Here is a 14,441-nt window from a genome sequence, read left to right as displayed (position 1 = left end):
TGTAAGAGTGGTTTCAATCTTCTCATTTAACTCTCGGCAAGAAAGTGAGCGGGCATATTTCCCCAAATGTTGAACAACAGTATTCTTTTTAAGATCAGACAAAAATATGCCATGGGCTAGAATCACTAACTCATGCACACTCAGAAGCAACAACATTCTATTATAAATGATAAATGAAGAGTTTCAAATCCAAACCACAGCAAATACAAAATCAATGAGTCATCCAAGCTACCATTCAACAAGCTGCCCTTCCTGACACCGCCCCGAATGGTGTGACAGCATTCACAGAAACAATCACAAAGCAGACACTCACTTGGCCTGTTGGACGAGCTTTGGATGGACAGAAAACACAAACGCTCGTACATAATTACTTATGCATGCACAAAAAAATACATCCACACACACACACACACACACACACACACACACACACACACGGTCCATCACTATCAATCCGACTTTGAGCTGTTGACAATAAGAAAAGCTGGTCCCCAACAAGCTAAATCGTTAAACTTTAGGGTTCAGTCTCTTATTTTCTTATGTTAAACAGCTATTTTGTATATACTTGTTTCTGTAGTTATTGTTTAATATGTTTGTTTATGTATGCACCAACCAGCAAGGCAAATTCTTTGTAAGTGTTACTTGGCAAAAAAAAAAATCCTTTTCTGATTCTGACTCTTTCCACCTGTTAATGTTAATGTGGAAGGTTTTCAAAAAGAGGATCCACACCCACACATTCTTCTCTCTGTTGTGACGCTGCAGGGAGATCGCACCTATTTAGACTTGACAACAGAGGCAGAGGCATTTATGGTATCTGTGGCCTGACGAAAGTACAGGCATGTAAACGCAGGGGAGAATCGAAGCCATTTCCTACACTGACTCCATAAATAAAGGATGAAACGGAATAATAAAACAGAGAGGACTGATAACCGATGAAGTGGAACATGACGGTAGGAATCAGCTCTTTCTGTTCTGTTGTATATAAATAGTCAAATGTGTCAAATAGGTTTTGGGAAAGCGTTGGGCCTAAAGGATACATGACAGAGAGAAACTTAAACTGAAACTTAAAACTTAATTTAAGGCTCACATATGAGACACATGTAGTGAAATGGAAGTTCATTTACTTAAGTACTGTACAGTTTTGGAGTACTTCAACTTACTATTAGTAGTAGTATTTCCATGCTATGCTATACTTCTACTCTGTATGTTGGAAGCCAATATTGTACTTTTTAATCTTATCTGACAACAATAATTAATTTGCAGGTTTAGATTATTAAAGGTCCAGTGTGTAACGTGTTTAGTTGTTCATTATCAAAATCTGTGTTGCCCGATCACAAACTTGTCCTTTTTCATGAATATTTGTAATAATATAATATATATAATACAATACTATTTTTTAATATTTTTTAAAACGGCCTTAAGATTGACAGCAACCTTGTCCAACCTATGATTCAATGTGGGAATCCAGTTTAACATAACAAAGCAGTGTTGTGAATGCGTGAATACAGCAGTGCATGGTTGTGTGTTTAAAAGGCCTCAAACATCTTGCAGTAGTCACACTTCTCAAACAACTGTCCAACTATTGTACAAATGAGTAGCTTTTAGTAGGCTACAACGCAAAACCCAACACAATTTGAGTCTACTGAAATATGACGACGTCAACGAGAGGCACTAATTTTATTGCCGGTGGATTTCCCTGTGTTGCATATGTGTGGTAAATTCACATCAGTAAGGCTGAAATTGTTAAACAATTCTGATCTGACCTCGACTGGTTTCTCACGCAATTTCCTCAGTGCATTACAATCATATTTTATTGTTTGATTGGTAAACAGTGCTTAAATGTCATCGCATTGCTGCATGTTGCATAACCAGTTAACTTACGCCAACAGTCCATCAGATAAAAAATAATTGACAATTGAATAATTGTTGGTTAGAATTCAAAACGTTTATCGTTACACTGGTTATACAAGAACAAACGTGAAAATCTTATACTGAGAGACTCCAATAAAGGGATCCATTAGTAGCACCATGACATGTTGCTAGCTTCTTGGGAATAAGCTAAATAACGCTCCAATTGTAGGCTAAATTTAGGTTAGGGAAAAACTGCAATGGCCATTTTCAAATGGGTCCCGTGACCTCTCACCTCAAGATATCTGAAAGAAAATGGGTTCTGTGGGTACCTACGAGTTTCCCCTTCACAGACATGCCCAGTTTATGCTAATCCCATGCAGTTTGGAGCAATAACCATGCAGTTTTTCACATTCGGTATAAATGTGTTATTTTCGCCTATTCTTAAATGGTGATTTTTGAATATTTAGTGGGGTCCCTAAACAGTCTTGGAGTTGCATACATTTGGTATGATTGGAAAGCTGAGACTCTTGTGGGTTCCTAATGTGTCTTAAAGAGGGGCCCCTTTGTCAAAACCTATCCTTCATTATGCTCATATTTTACAGATTGCTAAATTAATGTGTTTTTAATGGAATTACTATACAGCAAACCTAAGGTCAGGCATGGGAATACCGTAGACCAGGGGTCAGCAGCCTTAGGCACGCGGGCCACCATTGGCACACGGTAGTTCAACCAATGGCACACTAGCAATAAGTGTGCAAAAGAGTTTTTTGGAAATGTTCCAATCCGCATGCCAAATGACCGCTTTCACATTTATTTACAGCAGTTTGAATGACTTTTTCCCCATCCGCATTCTGCAATCACCCGCCTTACTTTGCCTCTGATTGGCTAGTACTCATTGCCTTTTTCACAGAATTAGTCACAAAGGACAAAAATACTTTGCCACTGCCAGAGTGGGCTGGGTAGATGATGGCAGGCTTAATGCTGATATGGCACACCGATTAACAAGAACATTTTAAAATGGCACTTCATATTAAAAAGGTTGCAGACCTCAACCGTATACAATATAACTGAATATTAAAAGAAGCAGAGCAGCTCATTTTTGCCCCGAGGAACCCTTATTTATACATCCTCGATGGTTACAACTGCTAATTTAGCACGATCAGAATCCGAAACCCATAAATTAAATCAGGGATACAGTATGTGTGGTAATTATTTACTCAAATGTGTTGAGGGGTTTTAGTTGCTGAATGGCAGGCAGATATACAGTCGATGTTTGTGAGCGATAACACCACTCCACCCCTGCTTTCTTGAGAAAAAAGGGTTCCAGGATGCTGATACTCCCATGGTAACAGATAACAAGAACATTCCTGCCACATGTTTTTAAGTAATCATGAAATGCACGGGTAGCAATTCCAAACCAATGATTGGTTGTTTGTCAGCCTTTGCTCTTTTCTAAGTAGTTATAATATTAGACAGTTAATTTGTGTCACTATTTAACCCCATAGCTGCTCAACCCCCCCAGGACAAAGTACTTGATGAATTCCACCATCACCAGCTCCCCGGACGTCCAAGAGCCGGTCTACGAAGACCTGGATGCGCCAAAGGTAAACATGAGGACCAGCTAATTGTGGTCCATTTCTGAATGAATGAATGTTTTTTGTTGTGTCTGCTGGAATTTGCATGTTGTGTTTTTTTTGTCAGCCTGCCGTCACAGATGGAAGCCAGTCAGAGGTCAAAGCCAAGCCAGTACCTCCTCCCAGGTCCAGACGATCCCAGTCCCAGTGTAACGATAACAACAACGTTTACTCTGCAGACACAACTAGCAATACAACCAATGCAGTGGTGAGTGATGATATTGTCTCTATAAAATGAACTCATGATAGCACGTATTCATTAGGTAGCATGTATTTATTTTTTATGTCCTTCTGGCATCAGAATTCCCAACTCTGTGAATATCCTGCAGACTATAAGACATCTCGCCCTGTTCGTCCTCCTCCCAGACCACCACCGAGCAAATGTATGACCGCCATTAAACTCAAAGCAGCTGTCGATGAAGACTATCACTGTATAAGTTCAAACTCTGAGCCAACTGAGTTTTTTTGTTGATATTTTTGATATTAGATATGTAAATACAAGCTTTATTTTACGTCTGAAAAGATTGCCAAATGTGTGTTTTAATACTAGCAAAAATAGTCTGGCATTGCCAGACCTTCCTTCACAGCGCTGCGGAGGAGGGTCTGGCTAGTCCACACAGCATTCTGGGATGGGAGAAAAATGTGCTCTGGTTTATTGGCATTTCTTTAAACCAATCACAATCGTAATGGGTGGCGCTAACCGCTGGACAGCCACGGTGCCGCTGCTGAATAAAATCGGGAAGGAACTTGTTTTGGTGAAACGTGTACATTCAAAGGTTGTTTTAGTCGTGTGAGAGAAAACTGAGATTGGACAGATAGTCTAGCTAGTCTGGATTTACCCTGCAGAGATCTGAGGAGCAGTCAACCATAATCCTCAGAAATCCACCGGAGTTTAAAATTACAACACAAAGAAAGAGGAAGGTAACGGACATCCGGCCGAAAAGAAAGACATCCGGCGGACTTTCCGGTGACACCGGATATAGACTGCTAGAAATATGACTCATCTTAGTTTGACATTTTGGGAAATATGAGCTTTCTCGATGAAAAGATCAATACCACTCTGCACTCCGAGAGTGGTATTAATCTTCTCATCCAACTCTCTGCAAGAAAGCGAAAAAGCACATTTCTTTCACAATTCCTTTTTAAATAATGACTATGGTCTATAATGATGATTTTGTATACAACTAAACCCTATATATAGCCTATACCAATTTACTTTTCCAAACATTGTGTGTTTCATTATTAACACTAAATGATACTAGGAGCAACTAGAGCGACTATAGCTTACTTCATGCTTCATATTTTCTCGGCAAGCCTCCAGCTGTTACTCCTGAGAAAATACAATCTCCTCCTCCGCCGCCTCGGCCTAAATGCCGCCCTTCTCCCTCCAGCTTTTATGGATCACATTCTACAATGGGACTAACATCTGAGGTAAGGGCTAACGTGTTTCACCGCATCCCAACCTTTTTATGCAACACATGTTAGACTTCTTTAAGCCACATCTGATGGTGATTGACAGTCATTTTGGAAAACCTTTGCTAGACATCAACAGATTAGAGGTCACATTTGAATCATCTGTTGCTGATTTAAAAATGTGAAATATGTTTAATAATGTTCCCTGTCATGCTAATATTGTTTTGGATCCGAGGTGCAATGTAACTAAGTACATTTAAAAACTAAGTACTGTACTTACTTTACTTGAGTCTTTTCTTTTCATGCCACTTTCTACTTCTACTCTACATTTCAGAGGGAAATTTGTACTTTGTACTCCACTACATTGACAGCTTTAGTTACTAGTTAGGCTACTTTACAAATAATTTTTTTTTGCACACAAAACACATGTAGTTTATAAAATAAGATGTTTTATTAAAAATTAAACCACCCAACAATATATAGGCCTACACGTCCAGCTGATATGATTAGACAATTAAACACTTAGTTGATTGACAGAACAGTTTTTAAAATGTAAAAAAAAAAATCTGGATTGAGTATATTTCCTTTTATTATTTAAGTAAGTTTTCCTGATGATACTTACATACTTTTACTTAAAGCTATAGTGCGTAGTTTCTGTCGCCCCCATGAGGAATTCTAAGTAATGACAACAAAACTGTCGGCGCGTCCACATGATAAAAGCCTTCCGTGACCGCGCACCGCCACACCCGTCCTCCACGCAGTTGCTAGTAGCCAAGAGGACACGGAGGATAAAAAAAACAAAAACATGATGGACTCTTCAGAAGAGGTAATTATCTTCACTCGAGTTTCTGCGCGCGAAAGTTGCCGGACAACCCCATTTCCTGAACATAGCCATGCTGAGAAATACAGAGAGAGTTTTGTGGAGCTGATAGTCTTAGTTAGCTTTGTATCAACTCATTTGGCAATGGCGAACGGACGTTCATTAATATAAAAAAAGTAGGGGAGACCGGGGATAGTTGTAACGCGTCCAATTTCTCCAATCAGGAACAAGTTTTGAATCACCTGTATCACTCTAAACATGCTCTGTTTAGTCCCTAATACACGTGAAGAATCAGTCCCCCCCCCCCTCTGACAGACGCTGCACATTTTAGAAAGAAACAAACTCTTAAGGTAGGAAAGTATATATATTTTTTTTATAACCTAACTTATTTTTGGGATAGCAACGCCAGCTTTTGTAGCTAAACTCAACAAACTTAAATTATGTTTATTGTGTGTCTATCTTTCATGCAGGTTGTTCGTGCTAATGTTTTAGCTGTTAGCTATAAATTAAGCAACAGTCTGGGTTAGTTGCGGTTACGAAACGTTACAACCTACCCCAAGCAAAATGTTTTTAAGAGAGGCTGACCGAGGAGTGCCTTTCAACACATACACAAACAAATATTATGTTAAAACGTCATGTAAGTGTTGAATAAAAGTTTCAATATCAAGTTGTTGTCATAATCCTTATTTCATGATGTTACATTTCACCCCAGGCCATCGTACAACTAACCCGGACAATGGGTTACATTGTAACATTTTCCTTATTGTGTTTGAGAGTAAACATGCATTTTCTGTTAGGGTTGCAGGTATAACAGCTACACCATTTAATAGCAGACACATGTAATTAGTTTGTATCACATTTTGAACCCACTGGCTTAAAAGAGCTCAAAGATACAGACAGAAATGTCAAAAATGTTACAGCTATCCCCGGTCTCCCCTAACATTTTCAAAGCAGGACTTTTACTTGTATGTTTACAGTGGTGTAGTAGTGCTTTTACTTACTGTAAGTAAAGGATTTGAATAATTTTTTCCACCACTGTCTTGGATAGAGCTACACTGATGGGAGTCAGCAATCCAGCCATTACTACGTCAGCTTTATGCAAGAATCTCCTGCCTCAGCTGCTTCTGAAGAACAGGTGAACACCTGCGGGACTTTTAATCCAACGGTAAACTGCAAGCTAAAAGTTATGCATTGTGGACTCTGTGTTTTTGTGTGTTGGGATAATAAATACATATTCCAACTCTACAATAAACGGGATAAAAGCTCAGCAAGTTGTTTGAAAAGAAATGTTTGAATACAATCTATGTTTTGGTTATATTCAACTTGTAATATGCAACCACAATGGGAATGTCTTTGTATTTTCAGGCCACAGACAGCACTGACAGACCTGCAGTCCCGCCTCGATTCAGGAAGTACCCCCTACCCTGCTCTGTCTCATTGTGTGAAACCTCGCCTTTACAGGTATGCCAGCTACTGCAGACTACAGGTGATGAACCATATTGGCCAGGTGCAAAGAAACGGCAACAAAAGGAGCAGAAACGCATGCTCTGTTTTTCATGCTGTCGTCATGGAAAATCAGATGCGTATGGCTTCACTTTTTTTGCTGCATTTTCCGCTGTTCAGTCGGTGTGAAATGCAGAATTTTGTTAGGGCCGGCCCAAGTGCTGTTTGTGCTCTTAACAGAACGTGACATCCACCTTTGGTGCACCAAGGTGATTCAACAATAGCCTCTGTGACTCGGAGAAACTGAGACTATTGTATATAAAGAGTTTCCTAGATCTGTTGGAATACAAGCTATGTTTTGGTTATTTTCAACTGCATTATGCAACCACAATGGGAATGTCTTTGTATTTTCAGGCCACACACAGCACTGACAGACCTGCAGTTCCGCTTCGACTCAGGCAGTCCTCCCTACCCTGCTCTGCCTCCTTGTGTGAAACCTCGCCTTTACAGGTATGCCAGCTACTGCAGACTACAGGTGATGAACCACATTGGCCAGGTGCAAAAAAAACAGCAACAAAAGGAGGAGAAACACATGCTCTGTTTTTCATGCTGTTGTCATAGAAAATCATTTGCGTATGGCTTCAATTTTTTTGCTGCATTTTCCACTGTTCAGTCAGTGTGAAATGGAACGTTTTGGTAGGGCCGGCCCAAGTGCTGTTTGTGCTCTTAACAGAACGTGACATCCACCTTTGGTGCACCAAGGTGATTCAACAACAACCATTATGACTCACAGAAATTGAGACCATTATATAAAGAGTTTTCTAGATCTTTAAGTGGGTCAAGTGCTCTAATTATCCTCTCAACAAATAGATTCACCTTCCTTCCTATAATGACATAACCTTCCTATTCAGGTGTTTGTGGAATATTACTTACTTAACCCTCTCCGTCCTCTTTTTGACATAAGGCCACACAGTGAGCTCTCATGAACATTTCACTCAAAAACACAAGTGTAAATCTCATGGTAACCTTAAAGAAAAGTCAGCAGGATTCATCATCTGGCCTAAATCTGTCTGTCTTGTGTAAAACCATTCATTTATACTCAAATTTGTATATTTGTGCAGTACAGTCAATTAACAACTTCATTTTCTTTGTCTATTACAGACCAAACCTACACCTCCTTCATTCAGCCCGCCATCCCCACCGTCAAAAGGGAAAGCATTGGAGTCAGTGTACAGTGAGATCCAGTATCCTCCCTACCTGGATGTACTGCCAGAGGATGTAGATAAGAGGGTGAGAGAGAGAGACCGGACACACACGCACACACATAGATGGGGATCTTAAACAGGGGGTTTGGGACCCCTAGAGGGTCCCCAGAGTCAATGCAGGGGTGCCTCCAAATTATTGTTTTTTTTGTTTGTTTTTTAAGTAAAAAAAATAAAGTCTTAACATGAATCCAACATATTATGGGCAAATATAAATCCCCACTGCTTACTGGCCTATAGGTAATGTGGTCACTGAGGCAATCCACAGATACAGTTAAGCCTAACGATTCACTGTCCCACATGTATGTTTAACATTAAAATATGATTCATAAAACCATGCCAACAATTATTAGGCTATTTGAATAGCTTAGTATTCTATGCAAAAAAGGTATTGATAAAGGCTTTAGGCCACCCTACACGTTATTGTAGGCCCTGTTTATTATACAACATTTTATACAATATATGTAGTAGGGGGGTCCCTGCTCCCATCTCTCTTTCAGTTGAGGGGTCCTTGGATTAAAAAAGAAACGTTGAAGACACTTGAATTAGTATGCTTTAATAATATTCTGATCCATTGATCTTTGTGTGTTACACACTACCAGACAAAAGAGAGGCCAGCAGTACGCTACCAGAGTGACTGCTGCTCCCCTCATCAACAGACCCCCGAGGGTAAAGAGGTACGGCTTTTCTAAAGCGTTCACTTTATCCACTCCTTCACCAGCAAATAAACAGTGATTTCACACAATTTAACTTTGTACTAAGTTTAAGGAGGTTTCATGAATAAAATATATTGTCTCTCTGCGATGGATTTTTAATGAAAAAATAACCTGTTTTCCTCAGGACCTCATTGGGATGTTGAGATGGCTGATACGAGTGTCAAGTAAGTACATTTTGTTTTCTAGATAGATATTTTCTTGAGAACTGAAGAAGCGTCAAATGTTATGAAAAGAAATGTGCAATAAATGCATAAGTCACCAAGCAAAACATGACACCGTCATCAGGAACAAAGAACATAATCAAAGTGTACATTATCTAATCTGTGCTGTCACTCCAACAGAATCTGATTCCATGGCTCCGTCATTGTATGGCCTCACTATAGAGGAAGAAATAAGGTAACCACACAGAATCGTATGAAATCCTTGTGTACTGGCGACGTCATTTTGGTGCCATTAGTTTCCCGTTACAATATTTCTAGGAATTTAAATTGTACTTCATACTTTTTTTAAGAGGAAAATAGTGCTTCAGATTAAATTAGATGTACAGTTTGGAACAGCTACAGTTTTCTAGTGAACAGTTTTGAATACCTAAATACAACATGGCCTTTAACCAAATGAGCTGGATAAATAAAAAGATTTTTGCCATTGTCCCTATGCAGGTCATTTAATCAGAGGGCGATAAATGTGAGAAAGGCTCTGCGTCTCTACAACCTTCTCATGATGAAGCGCAATGAAAGCCTGCGGACCATCATCAGCGAGTTGAGCTCCATCTCCGACAGTCTGGACAAGATGAAGAAGACGGCCAAAACCATGGGCATTGCTGGAGGCACCACAGGTGCTGTTGGAGGGGTGACTGCAGTCTTGGGTATCGTCTTCGCTCCTGTCACCTTTGGTACCTCACTTATTGCTACAGCTGTTGGTGCTGGTATGGTGGCGTCCGCTGGGGGTATGGGCGCCCACAGTGCTAAAGTCAACAAGAAGATTGTGAATAAGATGACAGTTGAGAAACTAGTATATGAATATAAGGGAAATGTTGTAGAGCTGGAACATTGTCTGGGGTTTATCCTCTCTGGGATGAATGAGCTGCGAAGGCACGACATTGCCAGGTTACAGAGGGCAGGAGCCCAGACTGATGCACTGAAGACGGCACATCTGTCACAGTCAGTGTTTAACATGAACAATGATAGGAAGACATCCAATGCACACACAGGCGGGATGTCTTCTGAGAGGCTGCTCCAGGACTTTGTCAAGGAAATGGATCAGTATTTTACAGAAAAGGATGATCAGAAGCTGAAGAAGTCAAACAGGAGCAGGTTTTCTGGTAGAGTTTGCCTGCTGGCAAAAAATCTAGCAGATGAGCTAGATCACCTGACTCATATGTGGGAAATGTTTAGTTGAATCGTGTGTGTGTGTGTGTGTGTGTGTGTGTGTGTGTGTGTGTGTGTGTGTGTGTGTGTGTGTGTGTGTGTGTGTGTGTGTCTTTATGTCTTTACCACTTGTATTTTAATAAACATTGAATATTTGTTACAACCTAATGTGTGGTTCACTAAAGCCAGTATTTAAAGAAAGTTCAAGATTGTAGTAATTCTACCATTCATGATTGTGCTAAATAAAACCGCAGAATTAATGGCAATAACCCACATTGTTAAAATAACACCAGTAGGGCCTATGAGTGTTTACTTTTTAGTTTGACACTAGAAGAGTATGCATGGAATGTGGAAGAAAAACACTGGCGGAGTGATAACGTGGGCTGGGCGGAAGGATACCACCAGTCCTTCCTTAAACTATATATGAGCACCGCGCCGCCACATGCGCCATTTTCCTTTCCGAGGAACTAACAAACGAAGGAACGTCATTGCTGAACATCGCTCTATTAGCCGAAATGGCAGTGTGAAAGTGCCGCGACCCAGCAGCCAACAAAACAGTGCATCCAGCCAGTGCACTGAGTTACTTCTAATCCAGCAACATGTCGTAAGTATTATTTTTTTTAATTACCATTTGGTCGATGACCGCTGTGCGGCCTACGGTGGCCGCGCGCGCATCAGCAACCTGACGTTACCGCTAACACGAAGCTACATCGTATTAAATTCCAGTTAAAATTAGTTTTGACATTTATAATTAATTTGACTTTATCTGAATCGTCGAATATTTGGAAAGTGACGTGGGGATGTATTACAATACAGGATTAGCTAGCTCAGATGACGTAAAACGTCAAATGAATATCAAAGGTTACAGGTTGTATTTAATACAATGTACCGATACCATTTAAACAAATCTAATCGTAAAAGACTCCGTTGCTACATTTGTATAACCTTAAAGCATCGGTGTTTAATCACGACTGTCTACGTGTGAGCTATGAAATGGTTCGTTTCCTCTTCGTGTTAAAATGGCGGCTTCAAATTGGCGGATTGAGAACAAAAGTGTGGCTTTGCATAGTGAGGCAGGATGACGAACTCTGTGACCCTGTTCAGAGACAGACTGACGTCAGAGTCACAAGACTGGTAGCTGGGTGGAAGCATGTGACGTGCAACAAGAGCATTGCAGTGATGGGGGCAGTGTTGCGCCAAAATATGATTTTGCCTTTTGAGATCAGAATCCTTCTTTTCATACTAAACGCATATTATTTACCCACACAATTCTTTATGAGAGTAGTGTTGACAGTTTAAAAGTCTAAATCTTTTGATCACTATATTTCAACCATATTGATGTTCAGATGTTCATCACAAATGTCTTGTTTCTCCCCCCCCCCATCCTCAGGTCCTACGTGGAAACCCTCAGCACTGCTGCATTCGACAGCATAAAAGAGTTCGAGACTTTCCTATCATCGATACGCACTCCGTTCGTGACCAACAACAGCCACTATGACCATGATGATGACAAACTCACAGTTTGGCCTGGAAGACATGGAGGCCCTTCTCTGGGGACCTTCCTCTCCCATGGCTGACGCCGCGAGCTTCCTATCTTCAGGCCTTGAGCAAGAAAATCAGGAAGGAGAAGGAACCTCATTGGAGGGGGACACTTCACCAGTGTCACCCCTAAACTCCTCATCACTGTCCTCTTCCTCCTCTCCTCCTCCCTTTTACTCTCCTCCTCCCTCACCACCGGCCGTCCTCCTCCAGGGGGACAAAGCTGGGACAGAGTCTGACTTGCTCTCCCTCCACTGGTTGGGCCACCCTGGTCAACTGAGACAGGCAGTCTCAGATGACAGTAAAGGTAATGAGTGTAAAATAATTGGACAGCAATCTTTTGAGCACCGTCTCTTTGTAAAGGTAATCATTGCCAGTGTAACATGAAAATCAGACGGCTCATTAATATACTGCCTTGTTTGCCTCCACAGAAGATATGTTCGGTGACCTGGACTGGATGGCTGAGAGAGTGGATCTGAGCGAGTTTGACCTGGACTCTCTGATTGGCTCCTGCGGTCCTACTGAAGAGTCTCCCAGCTGTCCAGAAGACCTCCTAGCCTCCCTGGATTGCCCCATGGAGCTTGACTCCCTCCCATTGCCTACTCTGTCAACTCCTGCGCTCTCGAGTCTTCCCTCTGATTCTCTTCCAAGTATACCTACCCCTCCCGCTGTCTGTTCAGATCCTTGTGTTATTACAGTTGATGAGCCTGAATCCTACATTGGAGCACAGGATGTCCCCTACCTTCCCCCGTGTGTCCCTGAGCCACAACAAGAGCTGGAAATCAAATCTGAGCCCACTTCCCCCGAACCGCTTTCCCCCTTGGTTGATTCTCCCTCCTCCCCAGCCTACACCCTGGACCTGGGCAGTGAAGTGGATGTCTCAGAGAGTGAGCTGAAGCCAGTGGTAGCTACCGTCGTCTCTCAGGTCCCGAGGCTTGTACTCTCCCTTTCGCCAACCCGCATCGTCCTCGTGCTGGCTCCCAAAAATGAAATCGGGATCACCACCACCACCACAACTGTAACCACTACATCACAGATCGTTCATCATTCCTCCCCTCCTGCCTCCCCTCCACCAAAGTCCTCCAAAAGCAGACCATACCCTGAGCCCACCTATAAAGCTAGTCCACCATCTCCCAGTCCCACCGGTGTCAAAGTAAAGTCCCTCCAGGTTGCAGATGGAGATGTAAAGGCAACTTTGAAGGCACCAAAGGCCAAGAAACTAAAGAAGATGGAGCAGAATAAGACGGCTGCTACACGTTACAGGCAGAAGAAGAGAGCTGAGCAGGATTCACTTCTTGCAGAGCATACACTGCTGGAGAGGAAGAACATGGAGCTGAATGAGAAGGCTGAATCCATGGCCAGGGAAATCGAGTACCTCAAAGAGCTGATGGAGGAGGTCCGCCAGGCCAAGACCAAAAAATGTCTTGGTGCAGACCACTAGTGGTTGGACCTAACAACAACAATGACCGATTGTGTGTGTGTAATCAGAAATGACAATTGAGAAAGCAGATTTTCTTTCTTTTGTGCAAACAAGTATCAGTAAAGTATGTGTTATGTCCACACAGCATGTCTTGGATTCACAAACCAGTAAAACTGATGTTTTTTCAGAATTCCTATTTAACTCCTATATAATTTTTCAGAACGCTATTATTAAATATAGAATAAGTTAGTCACGTTTAGAGTACTTATATGGAAATAAGTGTTTTCCACAGTATATGAAATGTGTTTTTTATAATGTGTGTTTCCTATCTCTGGGCCTCAGTAACCTGCCAGTAAGGTGTATTTTAAAAATCGTGTATTTATAGTATAACCGGACCATCTGTATTATGAATCTCTTAATAAAGAGTCTTAAAACTAATAAAATGTCATTTGGTGTGATTACTTCTGGGGCACTTATTATGTAGGCTGTGTTGGGAGGATAGTGGTAGGCACTTTTTCCCCTTGGATATTTCATTATGTCTGTATGCTTCACTTAACATGATAGAACCCTCAAACTTGAGGGTATATACAGTGTAAGTACTCATTTAGTGTACTCAAGTTCATAAATGCCAGTTTATATGGCATCTGTACCCTGCTGCGTAGTGTGGCCCCGGTGAAATGTTACACTGCACTGCAGGTGATTTGTGTGTAACCTATACAGTCAACTTAAAGTTAACATTGGTAAAGCACAAGTCTATGACCTGTTTTGAAAGTGTTTTCAGTCTGTTATGAATGTAACCTCGTCCCACACAAAGAGTGTTTGTTCCCAGTCTGATAATATATTACAATGAACCTGTGGATGTCCATGTGAGTGGGGACTTTTTTAAACAAACAGACAAACTAAGAGGAGGATAATGGAGCCCTCCTGACCAGCAGCGTGCTGCGGACACATGTATTCAATCAACTAACAGTCATGT

At 41.3% G+C, this 14,441-nt stretch overlaps 2 protein-coding genes across 5 annotated transcripts; both read left to right on the top strand.

Annotated features, from left to right (window-relative positions):
* The first annotated feature begins 779 nt into the window (after window positions 1–779).
* Window positions 780–10,669, top strand: LOC144529797 (uncharacterized). Of its 3 annotated transcripts, none has more exons than XM_078269098.1 (12): window positions 780–950; window positions 3,357–3,455; window positions 3,553–3,693; window positions 4,800–4,916; window positions 6,767–6,853; window positions 7,084–7,179; window positions 7,576–7,671; window positions 8,323–8,451; window positions 9,026–9,100; window positions 9,264–9,303; window positions 9,481–9,535; window positions 9,799–10,669. In XM_078269098.1, exons 1-12 carry the CDS (start codon window positions 933–935, stop codon window positions 10,535–10,537), a joined length of 1,692 nt encoding a protein of 563 aa, XP_078125224.1. In that variant the 5' UTR covers window positions 780–932; the 3' UTR covers window positions 10,538–10,669. The 3 variants fall into 3 exon arrangements, with proteins under 3 accessions (XP_078125224.1, XP_078125225.1, XP_078125222.1); XM_078269096.1 differs by having other exon boundaries at window positions 781–950; window positions 6,767–6,883; XM_078269099.1 differs by lacking the exon at window positions 4,800–4,916 and having other exon boundaries at window positions 6,767–6,883.
* Window positions 10,670–10,936: 267 nt separating this feature from the next.
* Window positions 10,937–13,908, top strand: atf4b (activating transcription factor 4b). Of its 2 annotated transcripts, none has more exons than XM_078269102.1 (3): window positions 10,937–11,110; window positions 11,897–12,352; window positions 12,480–13,908. In XM_078269102.1, exons 2-3 carry the CDS (start codon window positions 12,001–12,003, stop codon window positions 13,484–13,486), a joined length of 1,359 nt encoding a protein of 452 aa, XP_078125228.1. In that variant the 5' UTR covers window positions 10,937–11,110; window positions 11,897–12,000; the 3' UTR covers window positions 13,487–13,908. The 2 variants fall into 2 exon arrangements, with proteins under 2 accessions (XP_078125228.1, XP_078125227.1); XM_078269101.1 differs by having other exon boundaries at window positions 10,938–11,110; window positions 12,477–13,908.
* The last annotated feature ends 533 nt before the right edge of the window (window positions 13,909–14,441 follow it).

Source organism: Sander vitreus, chromosome 15 (genome assembly GCF_031162955.1).
Source record: "Sander vitreus isolate 19-12246 chromosome 15, sanVit1, whole genome shotgun sequence".
Classification (NCBI taxonomy): Eukaryota; Metazoa; Chordata; class Actinopteri; order Perciformes; family Percidae; genus Sander; species Sander vitreus.
This window is presented reverse-complemented; position numbering and strand designations above follow the sequence as displayed.

Coding starts and splice junctions, on each gene's coding strand:
- LOC144529797 (XM_078269096.1), top strand. Junction 7,180..7,575: donor GTGAAACCTCGCCTTTACAG/GTATGCCAGCTA, acceptor TTGTATTTTCAG/GCCACACACAGCACTGACAG. Junction 8,452..9,025: donor CAGAGGATGTAGATAAGAGG/GTGAGAGAGAGA, acceptor ACACACTACCAG/ACAAAAGAGAGGCCAGCAGT.
- atf4b (XM_078269101.1), top strand. CDS start 12,001: ATGACCATGATGATGACAAACTCACAGTTTGGCCTGGAAGACATGGAG. Junction 12,353..12,476: donor AGTCTCAGATGACAGTAAAG/GTAATGAGTGTA, acceptor TTGCCTCCACAG/AAGATATGTTCGGTGACCTG.